The sequence below is a fragment of the Nomascus leucogenys genome, chromosome 10, assembly GCF_006542625.1.
Source record: "Nomascus leucogenys isolate Asia chromosome 10, Asia_NLE_v1, whole genome shotgun sequence".
Classification (NCBI taxonomy): domain Eukaryota; kingdom Metazoa; phylum Chordata; class Mammalia; order Primates; family Hylobatidae; genus Nomascus; species Nomascus leucogenys.
Window position 1 is genome coordinate 33,596,120 of NC_044390.1, and position 17,807 is coordinate 33,613,926.

General features: G+C 36.2%; 1 protein-coding gene across 1 annotated transcript; it reads right to left on the bottom strand.

Moving 5' to 3' along the window:
- Positions 1-1,085: 1,085 nt before the first annotated feature.
- THAP2 (THAP domain containing 2) lies at positions 1,086-17,773 on the bottom strand. The gene is made up of 3 exons (XM_003259547.3): positions 17,195-17,773; positions 7,358-7,553; positions 1,086-5,058 (listed from the first exon to the last, which is right to left on the bottom strand). Exons 1-3 carry the CDS (start codon positions 17,263-17,265, stop codon positions 4,639-4,641), a joined length of 687 nt encoding a protein of 228 aa, XP_003259595.1. The 5' UTR covers positions 17,266-17,773; the 3' UTR covers positions 1,086-4,638.
- Positions 17,774-17,807: the final 34 nt, after the last annotated feature.

The following is a 17,807-nucleotide window of genomic DNA, read 5'->3' on the forward strand; positions in this document are numbered from 1 at the left end:
AGAGTGAAAATCTATCTCAAAAAAAAAAAAAAAAAAGATAGCATTTTTTGAATTACAGTATTCGAAACAATTTTTTTGTTGTTGTTTTTTTGGACAGTCTCACACTATTGCCTGGGCTGGAGTGCAATGGCACAATCTTGGCTCACTGCAACCTCTGCCTCCCTGGTTCAAGCGATTCTCCTGCCTCAGCCTCCTGAGTAGTTGGGATTACAGGCACCCACCACCACGCCTGGCTTATTTAATTATTTTTTTTTTAGCAGAGACGGAGTTTCACTATGTTGGCCAGGCTGGTCTGGAACTCTTGACCTTGTGATCTGCCCACCTCGACCTCCCAAAGTGCTGGGATTACAGGTGTGAGCCACCACGCCCGGCCCAAAACAATATTTTAATCAGAAAAAATTAATAAAATATCACAATCTTTCCCTTTTGTTAGTAAGATAGTGCTTTGATAATGTCTGCTTTTTTTTTTTTTTAAAGAGACAAGGTTGCACTCTGTTGCCCAGGATGAAGTGCAGTGGTGCGATCATAGTTCACTGCAGCCTTAAACTCCTGGGCTCAAGCAGTCTTTCTGCCTCAGCCTCCTCAGTAGCTAGGGGACTACAGTCACATGCCTCTGTGCCTGGCTAATTTTTATTTCATTATTTTTGTAGAGATGGGTGTCTCGCTAAGTTGCCGAGGCTGGTCTTAAACTCCTGGCCTTAAGTGATCCACCCACCTTAGCCCCACAACATGCTGGGATTACAGGCATGAACCCCTGTACCTAGCCTGCAAATAAATTTTTGTGTGAGCCTCAAATTATGGTCAGGATAGAGATAGACTGTTACCATTTTCATGGCCCTTCATATATCTTGTCTAGATTGCCTATTATCTGAAACAGTGCAAATAAACTATAATGTATATTTAGATATAACGTGAGCAACAAAAATGAAAATAATTTCTCTTCAAGGCTTTACATTATCTTTGTTCTACCATTTGCTTCAGTTTAGGGAGAAGGACTTCACAGAAGTCTTTCAGGGGGTCAATGTAAAAGAACTTTCACAGAAATATTTATGTACATTTTTTAGAAATAACAGGCATGACAGTAATTTCCTTGGGGAAAAATGTTTAATATCACCATACTCAGAATACACTTTTTTGAATATGCAATTATTTAGTATACACTACAAAATCCTCAGTTTTAGAAAGTTTCCAACTGTCTAAATATCAGAAGAATCCAATATTTTGGTACAAAGATGAACCATTTCCTATATTATAGCAAAATTAAAATCTACCCGTATTCTAATATTGAGAAATGAGATAAAACACAATATTATGAAGTCTACTTAGAAAAGATCAAGTGACCCCAAAGACTTTACTATTTTCATATTTTAAGACACATGATTTATCCTATTTTAGCAACCTGGTTCATATGTTAAACAAAGGATAATGTGAACAGCAGAGAGGATTTGTTGGCGGAAGATGTATGTTCAATCTAGAATTATCTAGATCACAGACATTTCTATTCCTTGTGCAGGTTGGCACATAGTAAATGCCCAAATGAATAAATAAATTGCATTAACAAAGATGTCTTCATGTGTAAATCAGACATAACACCACCTACCACACAGAATGTAAGGGAAAAGAGAACAAATAAGTACCAAAGTGCTTTATACGATTCTGAGTTAAAAATCTGTGTTAATAGGTTTGTTATTTTACACAAAATATCAAATTTCAAATGAACTCCAGTACTGGATTTCAATGTAGTATTTTATTTATAGCTATGTTTTCCTTTTAACAAAGATACCATTAACAACACATTTGTTCAGTGTTCATTTTAAAGGGTAAAAATGTTGTCTTATAGCTCATTCAATAAAACACCATAATTCAGGTCAAATGCCAATGTCCTTGTACCTCCTTTGCTAAGTCAGTATAAGGAGGAATCTGTTTTGTTTCAAAACAAAAGCATTTGATTATAAAAAGGTCTACAGTTTATAGTTCTTACTGAATTCCAATTCAACCGCATTTACCAAAGGACTTTACAGCTATTTCTTTTGTAGCATTTATCATGTTATATTATAAATATTACTTGTTTCTCTCAGGAGATAGAGCAACTTGAGGGCAGAAAATAATCATATTCCTTTTTATATCAAGTACCTAGCCTTTGGGCTGGTTCTTTGTAGAGGTTGGTGCCCAGTAGACAGAGAACAAATGAACAGAAGATCTGTGTTGGACCAGGAGAGGAAAAAAAAAACTATTATAATTTCAGTTAGTTTTATGGTCAGAGTGATAAAAAAAAAAACCTATCAAACTGAACGCAGCATTTTAATAGACTCCTTTTAGGTTTTTCTCTGTGAATAAAGCTAGTTTTAAGGTAGACAAATGTATGTTAATAAAACAATTTGATGCAAAGAGTTTGGAGCATGTTGTCAGGACAGTAAAATGAAAATGACAGAGAAAACACAGAAAAGTTTACTCTAAAATTATTGAGTAGTAGTTTAATACTGTCAAGTAATAATGAATGAAGATGAAGTAACCTTGTCAAAAAGTTGTTGTATTTTACAATATTTTATTTTTATGATTTTTAAAATTTATTAAGGTTTCAAGGTATTATTGTAGATGGGAACTGGGCTACATAAATAAGTGTTTTGTATCTGGGGTGAAGGGTGAACCACATGAGAGTGGTTATACTTGGAAAAAATAGTTTTTATTAAAATGATTATTTGTCCAACTTATTTTGAGTTATAAAGTAGATATGGTCAGTGAATGTTTGATGATGATTATATGTTGGCGAAAAGTTATTTGAAACCATACTAGAAAAAAATAAATATGTAATGACAATTCCAAGGAACTACATCTAATACTTAAGATAAAGATAAAATAACTAGCAAGATTTATAACATTCACAAAAAGATTTTCATAAATACCTGTTTTAAATACCTCATGGGCATTCGAAGAGACTTTTCCTACCTTTGCATTTCCTTGGGAGGCATTCTTTAGTAAAGAGAGTGCTAATACTGTAAAAGAATTGTTACTGGGAGCCAAGCAAATGCAATCCTAAATAGCTAGCAAAAAAATGGAATTTTTAAAAAAATCATAAAGTAGCTATTACTTTACAGGAAAGATTTACAGCAATTTATGATTTGGTTTATGCTACCTTTGTATGTTAGTATCACAAGCTTGAATTAAATAAGTTGAGTTAAATAACTTGATTCTCTTAACAAATTTTTACATGATTTCAACAAAGCTGTTTGAAGCAAAGGGTTCCTATTAAACATTAGTGAAATAAAGCAAACCCTTTAATTGTTCAAGTGGCAATGATAAGAATAGTTCTGAACTTTTATTTTGTAAAATAATTAGCATTTGCATACCACTATCACAGACATACACATATTTCTATAGGGAACATTTAATTTCCCTTATGCACTATGGTTGCTTTATTTGTTCTTGTTGTTGCTGTTTTAGAGACAGGAGTCTCACTCCATCGCCCAGGCTGGAGTGCAGTGGTGCAATCACAGCTCACTGTAGCCTCAACCTCCTAAGTTCAATTGATCTTCCCACCTTAGCCTCCCAAGTAGCTGGGAACACAGGCATGCTGGTTGCTCTATTTCACTCACTAAAAAAGGAGATAAAAAGCAAGCTGATGTCTAAGATAAACTGATGCCATTTTAAGTTATTAATACAAAGTGTGAAGATATAAGTAGTTTCCTGTGATTAAATTGTACTGTGGGTTTATGAAGAGGAAAAAAAAAAGCCCACTATATTGATAGACTATTTCTGAGGTATAGCATGCATTTGGAAAGTAGTTAAAAAGAAAACAAAAAACCTTAGGAGTTTTGGTTATCAACAAATATGGAAGCACCAATTTTGAAGTTGGAAATGTAAGATTTTTATTATGAGAAAAAGAGTAGTATACATTTATCTAAGCTAGGTCCTGAACTCTGAATTATTTTGCAACACTTACTTAGGTGAATATTATCAGCTACTAGATTTTACTAGTTTAAAGTACTTGAGGCCTTACCTAGTTTGGATGACTCAATGGTACTTCACATTCAAATATTTTCAAAATATTTTACAACCTATTTTAAAATCTAATATTCTTATGAGAGAGGCCATGATAAGCTCACTTTTACTGGTAAAACAAAATATAGAAAGTTTTAATTTAAAAACTTGCCCTGTACCTTTTTTTCTATAAATTTTTCAAATCACAGTGCCAATTATAATCTAATTAATACAAAACCCAGCAGTTTTAAGGTCATGTTAAATGTTGGTTAACTCTTATTTAGCATCTTATTTAGAATGCAATATGCCAACTTTGGTACAGGAAAAAATTCTTCTCTAATGTAAGTTAAACATATTACTTATCATAAGCTGTTCTTTTAACAGTAGTTTAAAAAGACAAAAACAAAAAACACCTTTCAAACATACAATTTATTAGCAAAATTTTTAAGTCCATAATTCTAATGTAAGGCACTTCCTCATTTTCAAATAAAATTTCCATAGAAAGTTTTTTATTCTTTTGTAATCAAGTCTTCACAAGTTATGCAGTAATGTTACTTCAAGTAAAACTTTATTAAATAATGAATTTTGGCATAAGTGCCATAATTATCTTTACTTCTGAAAAGAATGAAGGATAGGCATCAAGCTCTGCGCAAGCTAAATTTAAATGAAGGTACTGTTGGTCTGTTTTAGATTTAGACTTGGCATTGTTTTATCTTGTTGATCTTGTTCAAGGATCTTAAAATCTTCCAAAGGAAGACTGCTTAAGGCAGTTGGTAACATGTGTTCTGATGTACCTTTAGGTAACACACTATTCGCTTCTAAATTCTTTACCAAACACGTGGCTTTGATCCATCTTCGAGTTGCTCTGCGTTCCTTTTGTAGGCAAGTTTTCATTTTTCTTCTTAAGCTTGCTATTTCTTTTTCCAGTTTAATGATCCTCTTTTTTGCCTCCATAGGATTCCTAAAGGCATAGCTGTGTTCAAGTAGTACTTGCTGACTACTAATGTTTGATTTTAAATTAGATGGTCCAGCTGGGGAACAACTGTTGTTTTTCTTCAAAAGATTCCTTGACTTGAGTTTCTGAGCCAAATAAAATTAGAGGGTTGAACATAAATTATGAAATATCACAAATAAGCACATGGTGTCCAGTTTTGGATAACAGAGTATTTAAACTGCTCTTTTAAAAGTCAATTTTAAAACTTTAATAGGAAACAGCAGCAGCCATCTCATGTAATCCAAGATTAAGTTTTTTAACTGGTTGAATTAACTCTAGTCATCTATTTCTTTTTGTCCCATACCCAGAGAGATTCAAACACTGATTTGGAAATAGACAATGGATGTCCAAGGTTTCTTCCAAATTATTGACTATCATTCTATAGAGACTTTAAAGATCCTTTGCAATTTACTAAGGTCAATTTAGAATATATGTAGATATTATTTATGATATTAATTTGATCCCCTTTTAATTAAATACCCTTTTCTCAATTTGATGAATATTTTAGACCCAGGGTCCTACTAAATGAAAACTGAAGGATCTGTAGAAATATATTCTTAAGTACCAAGCTTCTAAACAGATTTACGTATTAATTTTTGATGGTTACATCTTCAAGGATTTAAAATCTGGCTAGGAACATTTGTCAAAATCAGGAGACTTTTTTTGCTTTTATCTCTTTCATTCAAATGGTCATCAAGTCCTATTAATTCTACCCACTAAATATTCCTACCATGAATCCTCTCCTCTCCATCATTTCTTTTTTTTTCCTTTCTCTGTTCCACAATAAGGCTGAACACTGTCATTCTTAATGTCACTACTTACACTGGGCCCGTATCATATCTGTTCTGACTATATTATTCTTTATTGATCTCTCCACTTCATTTTGATCCTCATTAATCCACATTCTGCCATGAGAATAATTTTTCTAGAATATTTGACTTTTCTATTCTGGCCAAATTATTCTTTGCCTATCTATTATCTAAAGGAAAAATAAACCTTTACATGGCATACTATACAATTTAGGATCTCATCCCATTCTGCAGTTTACCACCTTGATTTATACTCCAGCGATACTAAGCCACTGAGAATTTCCAGATTATACAATATCCTCATAAGTCTGTGTCCTTAATTCATTAAACATTTATTGAAACACATACTGTGCATTCCTGGGGACACAACACTGAACAAATAAGACAATATGGTTCCTATCCTCACGAAACCTACAGTTAGTCCCTCTGCCTAGGGAATTGACAGGCACTCTTTTTTGATCTTTGTATCTCTAGCACTGAGCTTAGATTCTGGCATAATGGAAAGTTTAGTTGTATTTATTAAATAAATAAATAAATTATCAAAATGTCAAAAATAAGTTACATTTCAAATTCTGTAACTATTTGAGTATATACTGTGTCCCAGGCACTGTTTGAGGTGCTGAGGATTCACATGTGAAAAAGACTACCTTCTTGTCCTCCTGGAGCTTTCCTAACATCAGTGGTAATTAGCTTACCACAACCTTGTCTCCCATTCAGATAATAACTCATATACATTTAAAAGGTTAACTGTTACAAACAAGGGAAACAGTTTTTCCTCAGAGGAAAACATGTTTGTCCTCCCTTTCAAAGCTAAACTATTTGTGTTCATTTTGCCCTTTCTTACTCTTGGTGACCCTGTCTTTCCCAGCTAGGTTTTCCTCTCTGGTCAGATCTTCCCTAACTAGATAAAACATTGTTTTAAATCATTCATGTTATACCTTACTTCTTTCGTTTTTTTTTTTATTTTACTTTTTTTGCTTCATTTTTTCTTCATTCTTTCCTTTCAAATATCACTTGCTAACATTTCCTACTCACCCCTCAACCCACTTGTTTTTGTTCTCATTATGCAACTGTAATTATTCTGTGCAAAGCCAAGATCCCTTTCCTCTATTTTAAACTCCCAAGGCTTCAAAAGCCCACCCTGAATGCCCAAGCTCTCTGAAGATTTCTGTCATGCCTGCCTCCCTCTGAACTTACATTCTTTGGTGTAATTCTGGCTGTGTGCTCTTAAAGTACTTTGCACATGTTATTTGTATGTCATTTTAAAATCAGAGCACAGTGATGCTGGAGGTTTCATTACTCATATGATTTTTCAGTTTTACTAATGGTGCAATTATTAATAATAATTGGTAATAATGTAAAATTCCAATATAGTAAAACAGTTTGGATTGGGGAAAGAATATTGGAGTCAGGAGACCCAAACTCTGATTCTAGCGTGTACCTTTACTGTACAAGAGAAAGGTATGCAACTTTTTTGAGGCATATCACTATAAATGAATTTCAGTTAATAACTGCATAAACAAAAAGGAATGGGTTCTAAAAATGGTTTTAACAAAAAGAGAGTAACATTACCTACCACAGACTTTATATGGGTACAAAAATCAAAAATGGTTGGAACAGCATCCATTTTAAGTCGTCGAGTTTGTCCTGTTAGGTCAAAACAGGAGGCTTCAAAGTGCTTTGAACAAAGAAAAGTGTGTTTTCCTGGCACAAAATTTTTGCGCCTAACCAGGCGAACCCATTCTTTTCTTCTTTTAGGATCCAAAGGAAACCTTAAAAAAAAAAAAAATGCAACTCAAATTCCAACTATCATAATTCTGGCTGCACCTAAATGATTAAAAGAAATTTCGAAGATGATTAAAAGTGTGTCCCATTTACATAAAAAATTTTAAACTCACAATATCCAGACACTGGAACAGCAACCAATTCATGGTAATGTTTTATAAGTTTGAAAAACTTAGTAAAAAACTGACTTGAGTCGTTTTATTTTTCAAGGCTTTTAGAAAGAGACATTTCTTCCCAATTAGCCCTTAATCTGGGCATAAATAAAACATGACTAAACTGATTTAGATCAAGTTTAAGTAGAAGCATTATAAGCGAGAGTAATTTCACCACGCTTTTAATCTGCTGCTGATATATGTAGTCAAGAAAAATCAGATATCTAAAGATTAAATTTTGTCAAGGAAAGCCTAGGCAGATTCTGGTACTCCTTCCTCTATGTCCCATCATTATGACACTTACCACATTGTTTTGTAATTTTTCCATTTTAATTTCCAGTGACATAAAGGTTATAAATTTCTTGAGGACAGGGATCATTATATCTTGTGATGTATTTATCTTTGACACTTAGCACAATGCTTTGCAAACAGTAGAGATTCAACAAAATTTGCTAAATTAATACAAATACAGAGTAATAATATACTGTATGTAGTTAAACAGCAAATATTTTTAAAAAGTCAACTCTTTAATTAGGTAGTGCAGCAGAAAGTAAACTTACAAAAAGGTAAAATGCTTTGTAGCAATGTTTTTCCTTTCATATTTCAAATATAAAATACAGTTGACTCTTTAACAACATAGGTTTGAACTACACAGGTCCAATTATATGTGTATTTTTTTTCAATAAATATATTTGAATTTGAAACAATTGGAAAAAACTTGCAGACAAACCATGTAGCCTGGAAACATTGAAAAAATTAAGAAAAAGGTATGTCATTAATACATAAAATATATGTAGGTACTACCATGAAATATACACATACTAGTCTATTTTGTCATTTACTACTGTGAAATTTACACAGATTTTTAAAAGTTAAAATTATCAAAATTTACAGAGACTGTACATGGCATCATTCAGTCCAGAAAAATGTAAACAAATGCAAAGATGCAGTATAAAATAATAACTGCATAAAACCAACTATAGTACATACTGTACTACTGTAATGATTTCATAGCCATCTTCTATTGTGGTGAGCTCAGTAAGTGCTGTGAGTACCCACCTACAGTGCCATGTGATGCTAATTATCTCTGTCTAAGCAATTTGTCTCTCCAGTAAGTTGTGTATCATGGCAGAAAGTGATCTCTTGCAGTTCTTGCATATTTTTCATTGTATTTAGTGCAATACCATAAACCTTAAATAATACCATGATACCCATATGAAGTGCCATTAGTGATGATGGATGTGCTCTAAGAAGCAGTCATGACAATACAAGAAAAAGTTGAATTGTTTGAGATATATATATATATGCCCCATAGATTTAGGTCTGCAGCTGTTGTTGCCTGCCATTTCAAAATAAATAAATCCAGGACCATTGTAAAAAAAAAAACAAAAAAAATCATCAAGCTGTTGCTACAGCTGTGCCAGCAGGTACAAAAACCTTGCACTTTTTGTGAAATACCTTTCTATTCTGTATTGGAAATGCAGCTTTTATGTGAGTACACAATTGCTGTAAGAAAGCCATACCTATATTCCAGGACTAGAGGTAGTTTTTTTTTAGAAAGAAATTTTTTTTAGAAAAATCATATTAGAGTTTATATAAAACTCTGGAGAAAAAGTGAGGTTGTTATATGATAAAACAAAAGGAAGGTGAATGATCTGAAGCTGCAAATTTAATGCCATCAGAGGATGTTTGATAATTTTAGAAAGAGGTTTGGCTTAAAAAATGTCAAGATAACAGAGAAACAGCTTCTGCTGACCAAGAGGCTGCAGATGTTCCCAGATGCCATTAAGATCATTCAAGAGAAAGGCTATCTGTCTGAATAGGTTTTTGATGCAGGCAAAAGTGCCCTTTCTTGAAAAAAATGCCACAAAGGATATGTATTAGTAAGGAAGAGAAGCAAACATCAGGACTTAAGGCAAGAAGGGATAGGCTAACACTGTTTTGTACAAATGCAGTTGGGTTTCTATCAGTTCTGCCCTTATCTACAAACCTGCTAAACCCTGAACATTGAAAAGGAAAGATAAACACCAGCTGCCAGTCTTTTTGTTGTAAAATGAGAAGGCTGGGACAATGAGAACCCTTTTTCTGGATTGGTTCCATTGAATTTAGGAAGTACGCTGCCAGTAAGGTACTGCCTTTCAAAGTTCTTTCCATTTTGGACAATGCCCCTGGCCACCTAGATCCAGTCCAACACAGAAGGTGTCAAAGTGGTCTATTTGTCCTCAATGTCTTTAATTCAACTTCTAGATCAGAGGGTCACAAGTTTTAAGGATCATTACACATGGTACTCTATAGAAAGGATTGCCAATGCTATGGAAGAAAACCCCAACAAAGATAGAAAACATCATGAAAGTATACAAGGACTGCATCATTGAAAATTGTTACAGAAAAAGTGGTGAAAGACACCAAGCCCAAAACAATAAATTCCTTCTAAAGAAAAGTGTGTGTGTATGTTGTGCTTGACCTCACAGTCTTTATGACAGAGCTGATAAGGGAAATCATGAAAGAGATTGTTGATATGGCAAAAAAGGTGGGCAGTGACAGGTTTCAAGATACGGATCTTAAAGAAATTCAAGAGCTGATTTAAGACACCACACCAGAGGAATTAACAGAAGACAGCTTGATGGAGTTGAGTGCTTCTGAACCACTGCCAGATGATGAGGAAGTTGTAGAAGCAGCAATGCCAGAAAAATTGACATTAGAAAATCTGGCAGAAGGGTTCTGATTATTCAAGACTGCTTTTGACTTCTTTTATGACATGGACCCTTCTATAATAGGGTCACTGAAACTAAAGCAAACAGGGAGGAAGGATTGGTACAATATAGAACCATTTTTAGAGAAATGAAAAAGGGTAAGACAGAAATTATGATGTGTTTCCATAAAGTTAGACCGAACGTGCCTGCCTTTCCTGCCTCCCCTTCCACCTCTTTCGCCTTTGCCATGCCTGAGGCAGCAAAACCAACCCCCTTCTTCCTCCTCCTCAGCCTACTCAATGTGAAGATGACAAGGATGAAGACTTTTATAGTGATCCACTTAATCAATAATATATATATTTTCTCTTAATTTTTTTTTTTTTTGAGACAGTTTTGCTCCTGTTGCCCAGGCTGGAGTGAATGGTGCCATCTCGGCTCCCTGCAACCTCCACCTCCCAGGTTCAAGTGATTCTCCTGCCTCGGCCTCTTGAGTAGCTGGGATTACAGGCGCCTGCCACCATGCCCGCTTAATTTTTGTATTTTTAATAGAGATGGGGTTTCACCATGTTGGCCAGGCTGGTCTTGAACTCCTGACCTCAGGTGACCCACCTGCTTCGGCCTCCCAAAATGTTGGGATTACAGGGATGAGCCACCATGCCCGGCAGGATTTTCTTAATAACATTTTATTTTCTCTGGCTTACTTTATTGTAAGAATACTGTATAGAACACATACAACATAAAAAATATGTGTTGATTGTTTATGTTATTGGTTAAGGCTATTAGTTCAATTTTTGGGGAATCAAAAGTCATACACCGATTTTCGACTGTGTGGTGAGGGAGCTTCTGCACCCCTAAACCCTGCCTTGTTCAAGGGTCAACTGTAGACTGATATGCATCCAGTGTGTACCTATTAAGGAAAAGACAAATATAAGGAGCTGTCTCTAAAAATTCTACTGGTAACTTGGAAATGTAAGAATCAACATTCACATGTAGTAAGTATGTGTAAAACTCTTTGACTACATTATCCTTTAAATATTAATTATGAAATGACTAGTGTTTAAAAAGAACCAGGAAATCCAAGTTAGAAGATCATGTGGTTCAGAAGCCCCAAATGCAGCCTCATTAGGTAACAGCTTTGGGTATGTCGCATATACTAGGTTTGCTAACACTACCAGCAATGAGGGGCACAAAGAAATGAATGTCTGGATTTACAGTCAACACTCTCCCATCTTTTGTCTGTCCCCATCCCCCTCAACCCTATACGTACCCTGATCTGAAGATACTAACATCTGTATATCACTCCACAATTCACATATGCATTTTTTCTATTTTACAAGAAAATAGAGTTTTGTGGGTTTTTTTGTTTGTTTTTGTTTTTTGAGATGGAGTTTTGCTCTTGTTGCTGAGGCTGGAGTGCAGTGGCAGGATCTCGGCTCACTGCGACCTCTGCCTCCCAGGTTCAAGCGATTCTCCTGCCTCAGCCTCCCAAGTAGCTAGGATTACAGGCACCCGCCACACCTAACTAATTTTTTTTCTGTATTTTTAGTAGAGATGGTGTTTCCCATGTTGGCCAGGCTGGTCTCGAACTCTTGACCTCAGGTGATCCACCTGCCTCGGCCTCCCGAAGTGCTAGGATTACAGGCATGAGCCACTGCACCTGGCTGAATAATTTTCTGATAACTTATTTACTCTGCCTAGCCTCACCTCTTAATGACAATCTAGTCTCATTTCAAAGATCTCTGTCCCAGTATTTGACGGTTTGGAAATATTTACTAAAGGCTAAGCTAAAAATCAGGCTTTAAACACATTTCTTCTTGTCAGGGCCTCGATAATAGACTCAGAATAAATAAGTACTATCATTGTATTATTATTTGTATAAGACTCTTCCACTATAAGACTGTCTTTCAGATATTATTTTTCAGTTCCTTAATTCTCTTTTAAAGCTCTTTTTAAAACTAGCTCCTTAATTAGGAAATCAATGTCTTGAATCAAATCTTAAGTTGACCAAATTCTACTTAAGACTGTTTAGGAATCCTATCTTATTAAGGAAGTTTTCCATGATCAGAGGACTGGGTTAGATGTTGCTATAGCACTGATATCACAGTTTTTTGTTTACTTTTCTATCTTTCCCACTGGACTGTAAGTTTCTGTAGGGTAGGAGCTATATTTTTCACTGCTTTGTCCCCGGGTCTGGCATAGTATCTAGCATAGTACCTGTTAAGCACTCAATGAACTTTTCTGAATCAATGAATGAATGAACTAATGGGGTTAATTTGGCACTACTAGTCTTTAGATTTTCTGTGCTGAAACAGAATATGAATAATCAATGATTTTATATTTAATTTTGGTGTAATGTTTTTGTACAGCACTAACCTTGATCATATTTTGGATGTGTTGTTTGGATTTTTCTCAGCACAAAGGGTGGGAGATATAGCCCATAAGCTAAATTTAAGTTCACCTTAATTTAATAATAAATCTTCACATAAATACAATAAAATTAATACGATGGTAACAGGATATATTCTTATCTAGACAGTAATAGAACCAGGCTGTTATAAATATTTGATGTTTTGGAAAATCACTCAGTAGTTTAAACAGTGCTATTCTGTGTGCATCTTCAATAATTAGTTGAATGCCTCATACATTCCAAGCACTGTCCTAGGCACTGAAGACACAGTAGGAAACAAAATAGACATAGGACTTCTCCTCCATGAGTGTATACTGTAATGGGGAATGTAGGGAATCAAATAGCTGGATGCAATAGAATAGAGTGGCCACTGTCTCTGGACTCAAACCAGGGCACCAATCCTGGCTCCTTTGCATAATATCTGGGTGACTTTAGGCAAGTTAACCTTTTTCGGTCTCCTTTTTATCATATATAAAGTGGGGATAAGAATGGCACCTAGTGTGGTCATAAGGATTAAATGAAAAAATGTCAGTAAATGCTTAGCCCAGTGCACAGTACATGCTAAATACTACATAAATGCTATTTATTATTATAATAAAAGTAACTACAAGTGTCGATGAATCTTATAAAAGGGTAAGTATAGGGTTGTATGGAATCATAAAACAGGAAGAGCTAGTCTAGTCAGGAGGCCTTAAAAATTACAGGAATCAGCTAGAGAAGTTAGGGTGGGACAGTAGAGTGTTAAGAATATCTTGGGGACAGAGAATAGTGCTATGAAACAATGCTGGAGGGCCTTCTAAGTCAAAGAGTAATTTTGAACCTTATCCACCTTATCCAAAATGGCAATGGTAAGCCATTAAAAGGCTGAATTGTGAGAGCTGATTGTTAACAGAAAATCTGTGAGCTAGTAGTTAAACACAGCCATTATTAAAATTAAATTAATATAAAGTTGCAATAAATTAAAATGAAAGGTAATAAATACCAAAACCCCCAAATTTCCTGATTTTACTGTTACCTTTACTTTTAAGGTTGTCTGTTGTGTCTGTATTGTGGAAATACTATAGAATAGTGTGAGACTGCACATCTCTTCCCACCTCCATGATCAGTGATGTCATATTGATAGCTTGAAACTAGACTTGGTAGTATTATTTACATCATAGAAGATGGGGAAACACTACAAATCAGGGCTTTTCCCCCTCCCTAGAGAACATTTATTAAATATTTAGCAACATACTATTGATTATAGAAGAGTGGCTAGGAGTGCATGGATGGAAGCAGTGAGCCAGTTAAGAGCCTACTGTAATAATCTAATCAAGGGGTAATAGTGAGAAGTCAAGGGAGGAAGACTTCCAAGTTTCCAGATGGGTAGTATCTTCATTTACTGAGAAACAGAGTACAAGAAGTGGGGGTAAGTTTGGGGAAGGGCAGTTTGTCAATATAGATAATGAATCTGGGTAACTAAAAGGAGACCAGAGAAATACTGAGTAGACACTTGGCCTATAGGTCTGGAACTCATTAGACAGAGATGGACTGGAGATACTGATTTGGGAGGCATCAACAAGTAGATGCTGAGACCACAGAACAGCTGAAATTATTCTGATATGAATGTGAAGACCTGGCTTAAGGAGTAGAGAGAAAAGTAGCAACAGATTGAAGACAGGCCAAAAAAGTCAGAAGATAATCATAAAATTAGTGTCAATTCAAAAGTAGTATTTCAAGGAGGAAATGATCACACACCATGAAAAATGAATGTAGACGGACATAAAGGTCATGTTAGCAAGAGCAATTTCAGAAGATTACTGGGGAGACTTAAGACTAGAGTTGGCTAAGAGGTAAGAAAGAGACAGTAAATTTAGGCAAAATAACTTGCACACAGAGATACAGAAATCTACTAATGGCCAGGCGCGGTGGCTTACGCCTGTAATCCCAACACTTTGGGAGGCCGAGGCAGGTGGATCACAAGGTCAGGAGTTCAAGACCAGCCTGGCCAATATGGTGAAACCCCATCTCTTCTAAAAAATATAAAAATTAGCCAGGCATGTGGGCATGCCTGTAGTCCCAGCTATTGGGAGGCTGAGGCAGGAGAATTGCTGGAACCCGCGAGGTGGAGGTTGCAGTGAGCCAAGATCGCACCATTGCACTCCAGCCTGGGTGACAGAATGAGACTCTGTCTCAAAAAGAAAAAGAAAAAGAAAAAAAAAGTCTACTAATGTCCCAGTAGAAAAGGAGTGAATCAATTAAACCTGGCTTAATTGATTTGTACTTACAAACCTGGTTTGTATTTACAAAATAGGAATGTATTTTTATTATAATGAATACTATTTTAAGACCTAAATTTCTGAGGTTACACATGAAAATGTTAAATTCACAGTAGGCAAATTTTATGCATGTTATTGTACCACCATCTATCTCTTTTGTTTTGTTTTGTTTTTTCTTGAGACAGGGTCTCACTGTATTGCCCAGGCTGGAGTACAGTGGCATGATCACGGCTCAGTGCAGCCTTAACTTTCCCAGTTCAGGTAGTCCTCCCACCTCAGCCTCCGGAGTAGCTGGGACTACAGGCATGCATCACCACGGCCAGCTAATTTTTTGTATTTTTTTGTAGAGACGAGGTTTCACCATGTTGCCTAGGCTGGTCTCAAACTCCAGGGCTCAAGTGATCAGCCTGCCCTGGCCTCTTGAAGTGCTGGGATTACAGGTGTGAGCCACCACACTGGGTTAAACATTGTTATTGGTGTCTGGACTCCCCTCTCTCATCTATCCAATCAAATTACTAAATTCAGTAGTTTCTCCTTGAACATTTCTCAAATCTGTCCCCTCCTCTCATTTCTACTCTAATATCACCCTAGTCTAGAAAATTGGGTGGACTTTCCTTGTTTTATTTACTACAGCTTCCTAACTAGTTTTTCTCTGTCAGCTCACACATTCCCTAATCCAGTGCTGATTGTGCCAGCAACTGAGTAAAGGGTTTAGTTTAGTTGACATTGTAGCAAGATTTCCCTGTGAAGGAAAAAAATAGGTAAATTAATATTCTGTAATAAGTTCCTTTCTCATCAAGTTCATTCCCGATGATGCTTGACCAGCACTTTCAGTAACACTACGATTCTCTACACTGCAGCCAGAGGACTTTTTAATATGCAAATCTAATCGTGCCAATCTTTTTTAAACCCTCCATGGCTTCTCAAGTACTCTTAGGATAAAATAGAAAATACTTAAGTAGCATACAGGACCCAATCTGTCATCCTTTGGTCTCATTGGAAATGTCACATCCTTTGAAAAAGTGTTCTTTGACTTTCCAAGACTAAGTTAGGTCTCTGAATGTTTCTTCTGTGGCACTTAATTATTTATGTCTTTCTCCACCATTAAATTCTAAACTCCAGGAGGGTTAGAACTTTCTGGATCCTTAGCGCAATATCAGGTAATTAGGAACTCCGTACATATTTGATGGATGAATGAACAAAGCACTACATATGCATGAACTAGTTTAAAAACAGAAACATCACAAGATTTTTTTTAAGTGGCAGCTTTTAATAAAAGTACAGTTCATAATAGTGAGGTAGGGAGAAAGGTCAAGGATATAATTTCCACATACTAACATCACATACGTTGTTAGGTATGTAAAATATATAAAATCAGGACTGGTGTCACTTAACTTTTTAATGTGTCTTTTCTTCGGGCACGTGGCAGGCACTTGCAGAGAAGGTAAACATTTACAGAGTACCTGTTATTTTCCAGGCATTGTTCAAAGTGCTTTCAAGAGTTCTGGTTTGACAGAACTAAAGAATTTTGATTTTTCTTCCAGCAAACAAAAGAAAACCTAGGTTCTTTTTATTACTCTATTCTAGTAAGAACAGAAAGGTTATCTTTTGCACTTTAATTAACATCGCTTAATTCCATGGCTATCAAAGATGACTCAATTCCTCCGCAGAATTACTATGTGACTATTAGAAATCTAAATGCCTCCCATGTCAATTCATCTAGTGAGAATTTCCTAATTTTAACGGGAACACAGCAGGCTTTTACGGTGATTGCTGATTGAATGGGAAGATCTCTTTCTCCCTTACGGCGTCATTCATGTCAAGACCCGGTCTAACAGAGGAATAAAACAGTAGAAAATTAAGATATCCTCCTGTTACTTTTTTTACTAAAGGGTAATGACCAAACAGTACTTGGATTTCTTTTAGAAAATGAGTAAAGCTTCCCCGAAAGCAGGGTAAAATTGGGCAGATTTGAGAAACACAATGGACATATGATGCTTCCCTGCTACCAGCTGGGAAAGTTATTAGAATTAGCAGAATCCTCCTGTTCCTTCCACACAAGCGATAGCCAGAATAGGAACTCCAGTTTCCGTCACCCCCACTCCCTGCCCAGGTTACCTGTGGAAGCTGATGTTAATGTGCTTGTTGTAGGTAGTGGCACAGCCCGCAGCGGCGCAATTGGTCGGCATTTCCCTTTCCCACTCATTCAGCGCCCTTAGGTCTCTACTGAGGCGCTGGCTGCTAAGCTTTCTTCTGGCAGAGGCTGGACAATCGAGGCAGGCGTGCCTTAATCGTGAGAGCTTAGTCGTGAGAGCGGAGTGGGAAGAAGGGGTGTGTATGTGGGGGCGGAGGCGAGGGACGGTCAGCCTTCCCTTTCTCTTTATTAATATGGCCGACTAGAGCCCACAGAACTGGCCCTCCTGGAGCTCTAGTCGCCTTCGCTTGACTTCACCAACATGGCGGACACAACCCGTTCTTTCTCCCCGCCCCCAAGAGGGAGCGGATCTACTGCGTTTCTTTGGCAGCAGTCCTCAGAGCAATTAAAAGGAAGAGGTGTTTTCCCTCCGATTACTGTAAATTACAAGAGTTTTACAATAAAACTCTCTCAAAGCTGCAACTAACAGCAGCTCCGCCTACTTTTGCATGCACCCAGCTGTGCCAAGCCAGATCCTGCGGTGGGTGTGACCCTAGACCGGAAGAGTAAACCCGAAGAAAGACGAAAGACTACAAA

Coding starts and splice junctions, on each gene's coding strand:
- THAP2 (XM_003259547.3), bottom strand. CDS start 17,265: ATGCCGACCAATTGCGCCGCTGCGGGCTGTGCCACTACCTACAACAAG. Junction 7,554..17,194: donor ATTAACATCAGCTTCCACAG/GTAACCTGGGCA, acceptor TTTTTTTTTAAG/GTTTCCTTTGGATCCTAAAA. Junction 5,059..7,357: donor GTACCCATATAAAGTCTGTG/GTAGGTAATGTT, acceptor TATTTGGCTCAG/AAACTCAAGTCAAGGAATCT.